The sequence below is a fragment of the Aedes albopictus genome, chromosome 2 (genome assembly GCF_035046485.1).
Source record: "Aedes albopictus strain Foshan chromosome 2, AalbF5, whole genome shotgun sequence".
Classification (NCBI taxonomy): domain Eukaryota; kingdom Metazoa; phylum Arthropoda; class Insecta; order Diptera; family Culicidae; genus Aedes; species Aedes albopictus.
In genome coordinates, this window is record NC_085137.1 from 512,160,229 (window position 1) to 512,177,353 (window position 17,125).

Sequence of the window (17,125 nt, forward strand, 5' to 3'; positions counted from 1 at the left end):
CTTCCAAAACATGTTTAAATCGATTTTAGATGACGAAAAATGATATTTAGATCAAAATCAAAAATTTGGGTATTAGAGGGTTAAAAGTGAGTGACCTTTTTGTACGCAGACTTACATACACACATACACACATACACACATACACACATACAGACATCATCTCAATTCGTCGAACTGAGTTGATTGGTATATGTGACTGGACCCTCCAAGCCTTCTATCGAAAATTCGTTTTTTGAGTGAATATATGGCCTTTCAGTACACTTTGGTGTACGAGAAAGGCAAAAAGGTTCATTGACTACTTCAGAAATTCCACCATGGATACTTTAAAATAATTGCACAGGGTTTTCTTTTAGAAATTCATCCAGTAACTTCCCTCCAGAAACGTTTTCGGGTGGTTTTCCAGAAATTTCTTCTAACGGGGTCAAATATTCTCACAGAGATTAATTTCGAAGATTCATTTGGAGATTTCTTCAGGGATAACTTCAGAAATTCAACTAGTGGGTTAATTAGAAATTTCTCAAGTGTTTTTATAAGAAAAACTTCCAAGGATAAATTTATAAACTCCACCAAGAATTTATTTTTAAATTCCTCCAAATTTTCCTCAAGGCTTTTCTGAAAAGTGCTTCCTTAGTAGCTTCTGTATGGACCCTTCTAGAAAATCTTCCAGGGACTCCATTAGAAATCCTTTCTGGAATTCTTTTGGAAACTACCTCTTTAAAAATCCTTCTTGAGACAGTTTGGGAAATTCTCCTCAGGAAGTTTCACAGGGTTTTCTTTTCAAAAAGATTTTAACTCAAATTTCCCCAAGAATGTAATAAGCAAATTTTCAATGGATTGATTATGAATTTCTTTCAAAGATTCTTCCAGAAAATCTTCCTTGGTTTGCTATGCAAATTTCTTCTGCATTTTTTTTTTGATCTTTTGCGGATTCATTTGGAAGTTTTCCCCAATTTTCCCTTGTTTTTAGAAATTCCACTTGTTCCTTCTGATTTTTTTCGAGAGATTCTGTTAGAAAAACTTCCTAGGGTGAATTCATGAAATCTGCCAAGATTTTTGTAGAAATTCTCCTAAGATTCCCCCTGAATTTTATCCAAGGCTTTCTCAAGAAATGCTTCCTCAGTAGCTTTTGTAAACATCCCTTCAGGGAAATCCTTCATGAAACTCTTTCGGAATACCTTGTAAGGAATCTGGAGCTTTTTGAGAAATTCTCTTAAGAAATCCCTTCGAAATTTCACTTAAACCCTTCGGGTATTCTGTCAGGGACTGCTTTATGAAATATTCCATAGTCTTCTCCTGCGATTACTTAAGAAATTCCACCAAAACTTTTTCAGCATATTTTCCTGGGATTTCTTTCAAAGTGAGTCTCATTCACATTTCTCCAAGTATTCAATTAGAAAGTAATCCGTGGCTTCTCTATGAATTTAATCCTGACATTCTTTCATTAAATCTATTTTTTTAGAGAATCTATTAGAAAAACTTCCCTAACTAATTTCATAATTTCCTTCAAGATTTGTTTTTCGGAAATTCCTCTACGATTGCTCCCAGAAATTTGTCCTAGGGATTCTTTAGAAAACCTTCCAGAGACTTTTTGAGAAATACTCCTAGGAAATACATTATGAAATTCAAAGAGCTTCTTTAAGAAAATTCTCTAGCGATTCCTTAATAAATTCCTCCATAAAAGGTTTTCAGGAAGTTTTCTAGGGATTTCTTACAGAAATTTTCTTTCTGTTATTTCTCCAAATCTTCAATAAGAAAGTCTGGATTAATTTTGAATAACGTCCTGAGATTCTTTCAGAAAATCTACCATGGTTTGCTTTAGAAATTCCGTTTGCAATTTTCTTCAATATTTTGGGAATAAATCCGGAAATTTTTACTGAATTTTTCTTTTTTTTTTGGACAGACTGATAGAAAAACTTCATTGGTAAATTCATAAATTCTTCCAAGATTTTTTTAAGAAATTTCTTTAAAAACGGTTCCTCAGTAGTTTTTGTGTGGGACCGCATAGAAAATTCTCCAGGGTAAGCCATCGTGGAAGCTATTTTAAATGCTTGTAGAGACTTCAGGGACTTCACCAAAAATCCATCCTAGAAATCCTTTACATTTTTTTATTATCCCTTCAGAAATTCTTAGGTATTCGTTTATGACATATTCCATGATACTTTGAAGAAATTCCCTATAAGCTTCTAAAAGAAAATCCCTGCTGAAATTGCTTAGGAAATCCCTCCAAAAAGGTTTTCTGAAAGTTTTCCAGGGATTTCTATCAGAAAGTTTCTTACTTAAATTTCTATTCGGAAATTTTTCCCAATTTTATATTCTTTTTAAGAAAATCCATAAGGGATGAATGCATGTATTTTCTAAAATTTTGATAGAAAAACTTTTTTGGTTGAATTCATAAAATCTGCCAATATTTTTTTTCAGAAATCTCCCCCAGACTTCCCCCACAAATTTCTCCAAGACTTTCTGTAGAAACGCTTCCTCTATAGTTTTTGTATGGATCCCTATAGAAAAGTCCTCCAGGGAAATCCATCGAGGAATGCTTTTGGAAAACCTTGTAGCGATTACTTCAGAAACCGCTCCAGTAACTCTATCAAAAATCCTTCTTGGGACATTTTAAGAAATTCTTCCTACCTACCTTTAGAAATTTTTCATAGAATCGCTTTAGGAATTCTTTCAGGGATTATTTTAACAAGTAGGGCAATTTGCCAATTGTTGCACGGCTGAAAATTCGCCAATTGTTGCACACCTCATAAGAATAACATGGAGTGTGCAACAATAGGCGAGTTTTAGCCGTGCAACAACTGGAAAATTACCCTATTTGATGTTTTTTTTTTCTTTTGATATTTCTTAAGAGATTTTTTCAGAAAATCCCCCATAGTTGTTTTTGAAATTCCTTCTGAGATCCTGTCTTAAAATCTCTCACAGATTCAGTCAAAAATTTTTTCCAGGGTTGCAACAGAAATTCCTCTAGTGATTCCTTCAGAATCTCCACAAGTGATTTCTTAAGAAATTTCTAGAAGTTTTTTTTATTTGAGAATTTGAACTTCGGCTAATTCTTCGCAAAAAAAAAGGAATTCTAGAGAAAAAATCTAGAGGAAAAAGAAAAACTTCCATGCACAAATTAATCCTTAAATCCTTGCATTTTTTTCAGAATTTTCTTCTGAAATGGATTGCCTCTGAAAATCCTCTAGAGATTTGTTCAGATATCTATTCTGAGATTTTTTTTTTTTAATTTTTTCTCAGTCCATAAAAAATCTTCCAGGGATTCCTTTATAGTTGCATACTTTTCTTTAAAAAATCGTTATGTGATTTTTTAAGAAAATGCTCTAGCGATTCCTGAGAAATTTGTTCAGAAAGGTTTTCGGGATCCTCAGGGATTTCCTTAGAGTTTAGTCCAAAGATTAATGCAGAGATTTCTCCAAGTATTCAATTGGAAAGTCTTCCATTGATTCCGCAAGATTCATTGAGAAATTGGGTCCATGGTCTTTCATGGATTCCTTAAGAATTTTCTCAAGAGAAAATATGCCATGGATTCTTTTAGAAATTACTTCCGAGTTTCGTTCTTAAAATCTCTCGAAAATTTTCTCCAGGGATTGCTTCTGAAACTTGTCTTGGGATTTCTTCAGTAATTCCACTAGGAGTTACTTCAAAAATTTTTCAAGAGATTGTTTTTTTCAGAAATACCTCCAGTTTCCCCCGTAAATTTCTCCAACGAAATGCTTTCTCTGTAGTTTATATATGGATCTTTTCAGAAAATCCTGTGACTTTTCTTGAGAAGCTTGTATGGATTTCGTCAGACATTTATTCAGGGATATCTTTTAAAAAATCTTCCACTGATTCTTTAAGAAATTTTTGTACGGAATCCTCTCTTAGAATACCTCCGAAATTTTGTTAGGGATTCTTTTATCAAATATTCCTTGGTATTCCTTGAAAATCCCTCAAGTAATCCGTTTCTTCCAAATAGGTTTTCAGGAAGTGTTTCAGGGATGTCTCACGAAATTATGATTATTATATAAATTTCTCTTAACATTCAATTAGAAAAGCTTCCATGGCTTCATTGAGAATTCTGTCGAGAGATCGTTCCGTTTTTTGAACGAATTCAATTAAATGTTTCTTCAGTAATTCGTTAGGAAAATGTTGCATAGAATGCTTCAACATGTTCTCCATGAGTTTCATCGATTTTTTATTCCAAAATTTCCTCCAGAAGTTAGAGAGAAATTTTCCAGAAATTTTTCCAAGGATTTCTCTACAAAACTTTTCATTAATAGCTTCCAAAATTGTATCAGGAATTCATTAATATATTTCTTCAGATTCCTACCCAAATTTTCCTCGGATTCTTTTATAAATAACACCAGAAAACCTCCATGAATGCTTCTTCCAGAATTTCCTCAACCTTTTTTTCAGACATTTTTCGAGCGTTCCTTCAGATTGATTTCTTTGGAATTTTCTAGGGATTTTGCTGAGGGTGCTTTCAAAAATTCCTACTTTACAAATTCTTCCAGAAATCCCTTCAGGATTTTTTTCATGAATACAGATTTTTGCATAATTTAAAACAGAGATAGTTGCAGAATTTCCTCCGGGTAGAGACAAGTATTTATTTTTTTTCGAAAATTCTCTCAGAATTTCCCTCTAGGAGACCTCTAGAAATTTTGCCACAAGTTCTTTTATATTCATAGTCAGAAAATTCTTTAGAAATATTTCCTATTAATCTCAACATAAATTCCTCAGCATTCATGAAATGTATATATATTCATAAATGATGTTATTTCTAAAAGAATCCGAGGAAAATTTGAGAAAGAATCTACAGAAATTTATAAATTAATTCATGATACAATTTTGGAAACAAATTATGAAAAGCTTTTTATAGGAATCCTTGGAAAATTGATAAAAATTTCTGAATATTTCTCTACATGAATCCTTAGAGGGATTTCTAAAAAAAAATCTGAGTTTTTGATTTTCTGAAGATATCGTGGAAGAAATTCGTGAAGGAATTCGTTCCTGACGAGATTTCTGAAAGCATTCTTGGAAGAATTTATGGGGAAGTACATGGAAGGTTTTCAAGATTAATCCTTGTAGGAACTTTTGGAGGAATTTTTGATAAGTTATCGAAGAAATTCAAGGAAGACATTTTGAAGAACAACAGATTTTCCAGAAATGCTAACAGAAATTTAACGATTTGTTTCTCCAGATGATCCTCTAGGAATTCCTTCAGAAAATCACCCAGGTTTTTTTTCTAAAACTATCTAACAACACCAAAGGTTTTCCAAGGAGATATTTTATCAGGAATACATCCCTTGCTTTTTCAGGAGTTACTCTTGGATTTCTTCAGAAATATTGAAGTATTCCAGAAATTTCCACAGCAAATTGTTTAGAAATTGCTTCAGAAATTCCTCCAGGTATTGTTTCTGAAATTTCTCCAGAGATCTTTCACAAATATTTCCAAACACTTCTTCTGTGTTCCAAAAACTTTCCAGAAATTGTAGCAGGGATTTATGCAGAATTTTTTCCAAGTTTTTTTTTTATCAGAAATTTCTATAACCATTCCTAAAAATTCCTCCAGAAATTCTTTCAAGGTTTCTTTACGTAATTTCTACAAAGACATCGTGCTTTTAAATGGACACAAGGTTTTTAGAAAACATTGCATCAGGGATTTCAAAGTTTTTTTCCAGCGCAATTTCTTTGATAAATACATTTTTTTTCATTAGAGAAGGATCATTTTCTTTACGAACAGAAAAATTTGTAACAAATATATTGAAAAATGATGAACACAACATTCTAATCACATGTCATCTCTCGTTTTTTTGAGTCATTTTTATAAAATGTATGAGTTTTGATAATCTATTTTTTTTTTAGAGGGTGCTTTATATCTAATCCACAGTAATTCGATTACTGTTTACTTCAGAAATTGTGTATGAAATTTTATTAGAAATTCCATCAGAAATCTCATTAAACATTACTCTAGATATTATTTCTAAAATTTCTCCAGAGATCCTTCAGAAATATTTCCAGAGATTCCTTCTATATTCCAGGGATTTCTTCAGAAATTTTGCAGCGATTTCTTCAGACATTCTTACGTGTTTTTACATTCTTACAGAAATTTTATAAAGGGATCCGAACAAATTCTCAAGATATTCATCCAAGGATTCCTTGACTAATTTCTACAACGATTATCCCAAAAAAAGCGTTTCCTTCAGAAATACCTACGCCCGGAAATTTATACAGGAATTCGACCAAGAATTCTTTAATACATTCCTGAGAAGGATTTTTATAAGTACTTGGGTAGAAGGTTATTGGTTTGATTGATGTAAGAGATAAAAATATGAATAATATCAAAATTTGATATTCAAAGATACGAATAGCTCGCTGCTATTGGCTAGATCTTACAAGAGCTAAAGATAATGTGAAGGTGTTGTTCTAAGAGTCAATTTTCGATATTATTTTTAGATCTTTCATCTTTTATATCAATCAAACCAATATCACTTTTTGATCTCTATATCAAAATATGCTATGATTGAGATCTTTTCCTCCACTCGGAGACTGATGTGCAGCGAAAATGATGTGATATCACAAGTGCTCCCAGGTACCTGTACGATTAAGTTTTGTGCTGTCGTTAACCATTTCAGAAACTATTGATGAATAAATCACAGTGCAACATCATAGAATACAAATAAGGCTTACACAATAGCCATCTTGAGTTCCTAGTTACGTTCCTAGCACTCATATTGATAATCCGTAAGCAAATGTGCCTGGTTTGGATTATCTGCCTCTTTCAGCAAGTGATCAAAGCCAGCCCAAGTAACATTTTTAGTCAAACATACTAGACGAGGTTCGTAGAACCATCATTAAACCAAAATAAAAGGTTTTATATCGGTTTTGAAAACCTCTACAAGAGTAACTGGGCATCAAAATGTTACTTGGGAGGAAAACCAAACGCAGAATAGTTCTGTGATTCATTTGTCAGATTTGTGCATCTAAAGTTTCTTTACAATTGAATTTGTTGATGTTTTACCATAATCTATTGCAGCTTCTTTTGCAAATTAAACTTTGTGCTTTATGGATAGACTTGTTAGAATACCAAAATGGCCGCCACAATAGCTCTCGGCACCTACTCACGATTTCGAACGCACAAATGTCTTCGTAAACAAAAATCAGCGCTCCTGGTCTTCTTATTTTAAGCACTGATTGATCCATGACAGCACTGAATCCAGTACCCAGATGAGAACTTACCCATGCACTTGTTATTGTCTGTTACTCGGAGTCCCTTCGGGCATTTGCATATAAACGATCCAATCGTGTTGGAGCATCCATACTCGCATACATCTTCTCCGTATTCGATGCACTCATTGATATCTGTAATGAAAAAAAAGGTACATATTTAAAAAATCAGAATCTTATGATGTTTCTTATACTACAGCAATAAAAAAACAATCAATCAAATCATTTATCACACCTTGTAGAGCACTCGACAACCGAGATGTTGTATGAAAGAATTCGTATTCTACTTATTCACCTGATTCACGATAGTGCCACCGGAAGCAGATTGGTGCCCGGGAAAGAAAAAGCAAATTCATTCTCTCATTCCTACGTTTCTTATCTCATGACAACTTGACTCCAGGTTGGATAATGCGCTTCCAGCTACATCACTTTGTCACTCTGTGTACATCGACTTCGGCAAAGACGACGACAACGAAAGTATATCATTGCGCAAGGATCGCCTTTGGGAGTGCATCAACCGCAAGGCTCCCCCTTCCAGCTTCCCTGTTCCTTCCTTGGCGACCCTTTTGAAGCGGATGATTTACAACTATCTTTCACGGATTTGGCGCGTTTTTGTGTTTGCCAGAATGGTAGAACTTCAACACAATGGAACCGAGCGGGGGGATAAGATGTCCTGCTGGTAATGTTATTGCTAGTAGTTAACCTCACCACTTCTGTCTCCTCTGCTTTGCCCGGCCACCCCTACAACAGACACAGCACAGCGGGACATCAATTGTGTCCTAGGTAAGCTCCGTAGCTCTTCGCCTTCGGTCCGCCATCATCGCCTTGATGTGTCATTTTGCGACACGGCAAGCCCGTGCACAAGGGGGGGGGGGTTTGGGTGTTAAACCCCTCCCATTACCGACGCTCCGTACACTAGGCGCCCCTCCGCCTTTTGCCAAAATTGGGAAAAACCCCTCCCTTGGCGCCACTTCTGTGCACGGGCCTGCGACACGGAACTGACTGCCTTGTGATTCCTGTCCTGGCACTGATGGAATCTTGAAAGCAATCCCGCCTCGCTTACGTCTTCTTTTTGTGGTGACGATTCTTGAACTGCTAAGTTAGGGCGCGCAATACAACTGCAGAAAATCTTAAAACCATTGACCTTAGCTACTCCTAAATGTTTTTCTTGACGAATGTAAGGTAATACTTCGAGAAAAAAAAATTAGGCCATTTTTTAAATTTTCATTTGTTGTTCTCCTCCTTCTTAGAGTGACATCTCCACTGAGACAAAACCTAGTGTTGTATGAGCACTTTGACGTCATTTTCATCACGATAAGTTCCTGGACCGGACCGTGAATCGAGTCCCTAAGCATGGTCTTCCAGAATATCCTTGAGCTTCGGATATACGGGGCCGTTTCATCCATCTTTACTCATTACAAATAGTAAGCATTGCACACCCTGACATCACTGATCTAAGTATACCGCAATTCCAACCAAATAAATAATTCATTTCGTTGTCAATGCTTTTAACCTCATGAATCGTGGAGTAATCCGAGGAGGGGAGGAAAAAATATTATTTGCTCTGCAAGGACGGATACGACGCTTTCCAACACCCCGCAAGCACATCCGGACGATGATGATGATAATGATATCAATGGAGAATCATTATCCGCAAATGAAATATACCATCGCCCAATGATCGATCGTTCGTCCCCATCAAATCAAATTTTATAAGCTGTTGCTTTAGCAGCCAAACTCAATCAGAGCTTGTTCATCGCGACTTCCTGTGCTGTTTCGGTGTGAAAATGACACCTCTCCGACAACAAAAGAGAACCTCACCTCACCAGCCAGTTGCCGCACCACCTCAGCACCCGTAAGCGGAAACCGTCAATTCCGGGAAAGTCTGCAAATGACTGCGGTTTTGTGGCAGTAAACGACTTGCGGTCGTGAAGTGAAACACGACCACGGCTTGTTTTGGAATGGCGTCGTCTTTACGCTGTTGCCTGGGGTGATGTCCACTTGGAAGAGGGAGAATGGTACAAAAGAATCCAAGAAACAGCTTAGTTATCGAGTTTGGGTGAATTGAAGAGGACCCGATGCGGTAAGCACACGGGTATTCTGCATGGCCATGTTGAGGGTGACTTTCTTTGGCATATAGTATCTTCGTAGCTTCCACACGATATACAAATGCAAAATGATCATTGGCAAAGGAAGTCTCAGTTAATAGCGGTGAAAGAGCAGAGATTCAGACTTTGTCGCTGTTGATCGTAACGTCAGGAAAAAGAAGGAGAAGGTGCATTGAAACACTCCAAACAATAGTGTACACATGAGTCTTCAAAAATATAGACTACGTAGTAAACTCGCTGCCAGCTGTTACTGTAGTTGGTACTATAGTAAACCGCCAGGTGGACGTGATGAGTGTACGAGTGAGTCTACCCTCCAGTTCGAACCCTACTTGTCAGATCAGGACTACAAAAAGTGACGTCGACGATCAACTTCACTTCATTCCGGTAAAGGTGATTTTAGTCCGGAATCGACAATATCCAGATCGACATTTAACATGCCCATTGGCCATCTCTTCTAAATAACAGGATCTGACATTGTTGGTTCGTAAAAAAGCTAATTTCCCATTAAACTGCCTAGACATTGAAGAAAAGTCACCCGCTATTACCTCCAGCATTCGCCCTATCAATGCCGTCATACAGTCCAGCATCTACTTGAACAGTTTAGTCGCTTATCAAAGAGGCGCATAACAGCTACAAAAGGAGACTCACGAGGCCTTAATTAGATGTAGGCATAACCTACTAGACTGGGTATTTACCCATCATCCATATCGCCGCCATTTAGGACCTATCCGCGACTCAGTTGCCATTGCCCGCAATTACTCAGCGACTGCTTGACATAGCCGTTGCTGGGCTGCGTCACAGTGATTCAGTTTCTGCTGCGTTACCTGCACTGAGATTTTTCAGCTGAGGCTCCCTGGAAGGCTGTTACAATTTTGGTAATTTACCCTATGTGGCCCAGGAAAGTAAGAAGAGTGAGTAGCACATACCACTCACCATACTGCTGTTCACAATGAGTCGTATAGCCCTGTTTGTATATATTGAAAGCTTGGAAAAGAATATTAGGGGGATTCACTAAACAGCGTAAATCGATTAAACTGATTAAACGTCGCGATCACCAAAGCAATCTTTGATTATTTCATTCGCAAAATCATGAAGCATTTCAAATAAGCAGAAAATCATGGCTTACGCAGCAATTTAATATGTTTAGTGAGTACCCCTATTGTTTATTTCTGTTAGTTTCTCATTGTAATCCAGTGTTCGTAATCGTAAATCTAATAAGAATATGTTTACTCATTCATGAATTCATTGTATCTATCCAATTAGTTTGTTTAGGATTAAGGAAGATAATATGACACCGTATAAGAACGGTCGTTTTGAATGGTAGGGAATGAAAATTATCAATACACTTACATTCACACTTCACACCTCATAATCTGAAGCTAACGGATGTATTCTGCAATAATTGGATGAATTATTAGGTAGAAAAAATAGTCTTAATTGAAGTTAGGTAGGGCTTCATGTGCCTCGAACTCGTTCTTTTGTGATTTCTGTATTTTTTTTTATAAGTTCACCAAAAGTTTGAGAATACCAACGCGAGATTATTCAAGAAGAACGAGACAGTGATTGGCAGTGATTTGTCAGGTATGGCGCCCTATTCGTGAATCGCCATGTGATCCTCCCCTAAGACTGCATTACTACCAACAGCTACCAACTAGGACCCATTAGATCTTGGCCACGTTTTTGCGGGTCTAACCCCAAGCTACTCCTCGACAACCACCGATCCCCCAGTGCGAACCACAGTGGGTTGATCTACGCCGTAAACCAGCGATTATCTACAGTTATCAGCGAGATCCGCAGCGCCCATCAGAGTCTGGGCACGTGACGAACACGTGGTTCATCCGTTCCATCTAAGACAGCCGGCCAACGCTGAAATTTTCAGTAAAGTTTAATTTTTCGAAGTAACTTTTAGATGGCACAGGTTCGAAAAAAGTATAGTGGATTATGCCAAGATTTCTGAAATAATGTTTGGAGCTTTTTGGTGATTCTAAAAAGCTTTTTTTGTGAAATTTTGCAAAACCACTTCTAGAAGTGGATTTGCGCCAATAGCGTACAGTCCGTTTCAAAACTAGATAACCAGTTACATTTAGACAAAACATAAGACCAAAAACGAAAATTAGTTACCCCTGAAGATGAAACAAAACCCCAGAGTCAAAACGTCAGGCAAACAGTAAACCTCATTTTTTCGTAATAAAGAATGCGTAGCCGTTTTGATCCTGCAGATCCTGGGATATACAATATTTCTGAATCATTCAAATCCAAGTCTACGTTTATTGTTTTCAAATTACATGAAAAATGAGATATAATTTCTTCATTCGCCCCATACGTCATCGGAGACATCTTTAGATTATGTGTTTCTCCTGTACTACTGTTTATGTTTTCGATGGATTGCCCGAATACGTCCTTTCAAAACATGAATACTAAAACGATCTAATTGAAGTCATGCCTTGACCTCCGAGACCCGTAGACAAACTACTATTTGAATTATTTGTATGCGCAAAACAATGGTTAGCTCCAGAAACCAATACTACATTGAACAGCAGTAAGTAAACTCCTCGACTAGATTCCTGAGTATCTGGGATGGCATGGTTAAAGTCAGGCCTTGAGTTCAATGAGCTGTAGATAAACACATGTTTTATCTCTGTGAAAGCTCTGTGCACTACATAAACTCATATTCTGTAATTTGTCGATAAGAATGCCTCTCACAACAATTTCTAGGAAAATAAGATGACCTAAGAGAAGTCATGCCTTTACCTCTGAGATTCGTAAATGGACAATAATGAGAGTTGTTTAGACACAGAAAGCAACGATTAATTCCATAAGCCAATATTACATCGAACTGGAATATGTAAGCTCCTCAACAAGAGTGCTTAGTACTCGGGAAATCTTGGTTACCTTGAGTTCAATGAGCTGTTGAGAACTATAATCACATGTTTCACCTGTGTGGCACTTCTGTGGACTACGTGAACTCATTTTCCATCATGTCAATGTGTCAATCAGAAGGTCTCTCACAACTATTCCTAAGTAAATTTGGTACAATGGGAGTTATTTACGGCTCTACCCCATTTGGCATAATGCCATTTGGCATAATGGCAATTTGGAATAATGCCATTTGGCATAACACGAAGAACAGCCTTCTTAGTAAGAATGTGCATAATATTTGTTATGCCAAATGGCCGATATGCCAAATGGCCTTTATGCCAAATGGCATTATGCCAAATGGCATTATGCCAAATGGCATTATGCCAAATGGCATTATGCCAAATGGCATTATGCCAAATGGCATTATGCCAAATGGCATTATGCCAAATGGCATTATGCCAAATGGCATTATGCCAAATGGCGTTATGCCAAATGGGGTAGAGCCGTTATTTACATACGGAAAAAACGGCTAGCTCTATAAACCGAAGAACAAGAAAATGCTTTGAAAAAAATTCATGAGGATTATGAATGACCTGAGGGGTCTCCAGTTAGCCTAGTGGTTAGGGCTATGGATCGCCAATCCGGAGACGGTGGGTTCGATTCCCGTTCCGGTCGGGAAAATTTTCTCGACTCCCTGGGTATAGCGTATCATTGTACTTGCCTCACAATATACAAATTCATGCTATGGCAGGCAAAGAAAGCGCTTCAATTAATAACTGTGGAAGTGCTCAAAGAACACTAAGTTGAAGCGAGGCAGGTCAAGTCCCAGTGGGGACGTAGAGCCATAAAGAAGAAGAAGAATGAATGACCTGATTGAAGTCAGTCCTTGACTTCAACGACCTCTTAATGAGCAGTTTTTCCTGCGTAAAACCTCTAAAAAAACTTGATTAACCGCCCGCATTTGCTACTCCAGTATCGCCAGACCAACTAAACTCACACAAGGAACCAATGAGATAACTGCATGGGACTAACAAACATCTTCAGTGTTTGAGCGTTTTTGATCTTGCATTTTTAGGCAACAATGGCGTCAGGTTGCTGGTCAATGTGAGGAAGGGGAGGGAAGTGATGATTGCAATCGCTTGTTGCCAACAGGCCGTAGACTCCTTTGCACCTTCACAAGGTCATGCGGATGTCGGAGTGTTGGTGGGAAATGTTTTTTTTTTACACAGGGTTAATGCATTGCTCCATGGATGCCAAGCGTAAAATGATATATTGTGTGAGGAATCAGGGATGGCAAAAATACTTTTTTCTCTTTTCCGTTCATCGATACTGGCAGTAAAATAAAAACAAAACAACGGCCGCACCAATACCATCAGACGCCACGCCGACGGCAGTCAAGCAGACGCTTGATGGTTTTCGCTTCCCCACGAAAACATTTATGAGCAGTCATGCTGAGGCGGGTGATTGCGAAAAATGTCAAATATTTTCAACTGCTAATAACTCACTTGTTTTAATGAATAATTTAAATCGATTTGCACAAATAGCTAGAGCACACTCCTAGCTTTGTGATGCATGTAAAGAAGTTTGTCTGGAAGCGGTTTGAAACGCAGAAAAATGCGAAAACGGGAGAGACAGAAATTGTTGTCGTCGTTGTGCTCGAGTACTGGCGCTCTCGCGCTTGGAAACCGTTTCGAGGAAGAAGGCTGCAGGAAAAAAAATGTTATGACATTTATTTTTCGAACAGTTTGAGTTTGGCTGGGCCTATGATGTTCGTGTGGAAAAATGTCAAATGTACAGCCGGTAACCGTTTTTTCCAGTACATTTCTCATCCCTGGTGAGGATTACTATGAAGCGAACTTGGATGCATAACTTGTAGGCGTCATACGATAGATTGACACTGTGCTGTGATGAAAGCTAGAAGGAAGGGAAACGGTTTATTCAAATTAATTCATTCAAAAATTAATTCAAAGCCGTTTCTGGTTCTAGCGATCGCTACGCACAAACGAATACACATGAGATGTCTATGTAGAAGAGAGAGAGAAATTAGATAGAAAGATACAAAGTGGGAGGAAAGGGACAGGTCAGGGATTAAACCCAGGACCTTCTGCATATAGTAGTTTCTGCTTGCGTGTACGTACACGTTGCATTACACGAACACTACTTGAGTAACTGGTGGTAAATAGTAAACAAAAATCAGCTGTTTCCGGCAAAAGATTTGCATTAGTGTTCGTAAAACCACGCTGTGAAACCACTATGAATCAGAAGCGGTAGCCATTAGGCCACCAAGCTCGTCATGAATTCGTAAATTGTGAGGCAAGCACAATGATACACTATACCAACAAAACCAAGGAAGTCAATTTTCCAACTGGAACGGGAATCGAACTCGCCGTCTCCGGATTAGCGATCCATACATAACCTTTACCACTAGAGACCCTGTATGAAACTTCTAACGGATGCATAAACTCTAGAAACCACTAAAGAATGTGCTACCACAAACAAATCAATTGTCAATTGTAGCTTTTAATAACCGGCATTTGTTTGGATATGTGAAAATAAATCTTCTCCTTGCAAAGAGCCCAAATAGCTAGGCTGTAAAGTTGTGCTTAAAATTAATAAAACAGTCTGAAATACAAAGGGGATTGTGGGTTCGATTCTCGCTAACACGCCCAGGTTCATCATCATCACTCGCTACACCTGTCAGGGAAGGATTTCGGCTATGCCACTGGTATTGCATGCTAGTCCGTTGTCCAGTGTCGTGTTTTCTATCGAATAGCTCATTGGGCATCTGCGCGCGGCTTTAGGATAGAAGGTTGAAGGACAAAAAATCGATTCACAAAAATTCAAATGACCAAATGGTCAAAGGAATGAAAGGTGGAATGGACAAAACATTTACTACAACGAATTGCCAGCTAGTGTGTCACACTTATAAGAAAAATAGTCTTGTTCATTGTGCAGACACAGAACAAGAATGATTATGATGTCCTTGCATATTCTGAGGTCCTGAGATGTGAAAGTGGAGCAATTTGTGTACCTACTTTAAATTATATGCTGGTCGAAAAAAAAACCATGAAAATGTTCTACCAAAGTGAACCAAGTACAAAAAAGTTTTCAAAAATATTAAGGAGATTCGAACTTGGATCATATAAGTGATAACCAAGCGCCTTACCTCTAGGTCATTTTACCTAGCTAAAGGTCAGTCTTTAAGTCTGTCTGAATCAAGTTTTAAACATTCTTCTCATTGATGGTTTTCGTTAAAACGCCTTTTTCGATCAGCCAACGCGAACCAAGTTTTTGATTTTTTATTTCCGGCTATATTATTCTAATTGGCATTGTTTTTCAATGACGGCTCTTGCGTAAAATTATCAATATGAGGTGTATCGACATAACGCAGGTATTCAAAAACAGCATAACATAAACATAACGGAAAGGGGGATGTCTTTCTCAGTCTTTGATTCAAGAACGATTTTTATCTACATTACCGACGTTTCGGCCCAGGGATTTGGCCTTTTTCAAGGTTCATAGTGTCTACCGTCTATCGTTTTTGTAGTTTTGCATATAGAATGCTCTTCTGGGTTGCTTTTCATGTATACGTGTTGTTATTTTAGATTTTTAATTTTTGTATTATACACTGTGCACTGGTAACGACTATTTTAAAAAAAATCTTTTAAAACAGTCGTTACTAGTGCACAGTGTATAATACAAAAATAAAAAAATCTAAAATAACAACACGTATACATGAAAAGCAATCCAGAAGAGCATTCTATATGCAAAAACTACAAAAACAATAGACGGTAGACATTACGACCCTTGAAAAAGGCCAAATCCCTAGGCCGAAACGTCGGGAATGTAGATACAAATCGTTCTTGAATCAAAGACTGAAAAAGCCATCCCCCTTTCCATCAAGTTCCCAGTCGTAAAACCCCATACATAAACATAACATAACATAAATTGATTCTAAAAAGCAGTGGATTCGGTTCGGTCTAGCTGAATGTGATTTGAAAAAATGGCGATCAGCGCCATCGAAACATAATTGAATCATTTAACACCCACCCGTATTTCTAAATTCGTGTTCAATTCTCTCACAGATTGTTACTATGAGTCGGCTAGATGCTAGAAATCTGACGGCGATCAAAACTAAAATATTTCGCTGATTCTATGGAATGGTTTACAGTTCGCTCTGGTTGGGTACAATTCTATTTTTTATATGTTCTGCCAAATAGAAATTTTGAAAGTAAAAAGAAAATCGCGTTAAGTACTGTTCATTTGAATTCCACTAAGAATTTGCATCCTTTGACAGATACGTATTTCGACCTCAACTGTAAGGTCGTCTTCAGTGTCTTGTACTTGACTCGATCCCAGCCCCGGCACTTGCAATTTTTCGTCAGTTGCTCTTTCCCCCGAGAGCAACTGACACCTGACCCTCTTCGGAGCATATGCTCCAACGGACCCGGAAACTTGGATATCGGCGAACCGCAACTCATAATGGACGACCCCCAATTGGACTGGAAAAGGAACAACAGCCACACATCAGCATCATCTCGTGCTCATCATCCTACTGTGGACAGGGTAGAAAAGTGATAGCAGCACAAAGCACCAGTTCGATATAGTTGAATTAGAATAGTATACATTTAGGCGCTGTACAATGTCTAAGTGCAGCGGCCAATTGGAATCGCTCACGTAGTGCCCTAGTGGACAAAGGAGCTGTAAATTAGGTTAAGTGATTAAGAATAAAAAAAAAATGTAAAAAAAAAACTTCCTTAGAACATCGATTTATTGAAATGAACTTCTAAAAACTTGAAAATTCTGAGTAGTATCCTTGAAAGGCTAACAATGAGCCATGCTGGAATTTATGTGCTAAGTTTTAGCAAGATTCTTTGTTAGCCTCTTAAGCAGCCAGAAAATTAAAAAAAAAAAAGACACTACACCGTCTTCAGCCAGAGGCTGCA

At 37.6% G+C, this 17,125-nt stretch overlaps 1 protein-coding gene across 1 annotated transcript in view; it reads right to left on the bottom strand.

Moving 5' to 3' along the window:
* LOC109432373 (uncharacterized) overlaps positions 1–17,125 on the bottom strand; it is a 495,279-nt gene that overhangs the window by 80,148 nt on the left and 398,006 nt on the right. Inside the window, exon 6 of the mRNA XM_062854538.1 lies at positions 7,225–7,347. Within this exon, the coding sequence (XP_062710522.1) occupies positions 7,225–7,347 (123 nt within the window). The remainder of the gene's footprint in view (positions 1–7,224; positions 7,348–17,125) is intronic.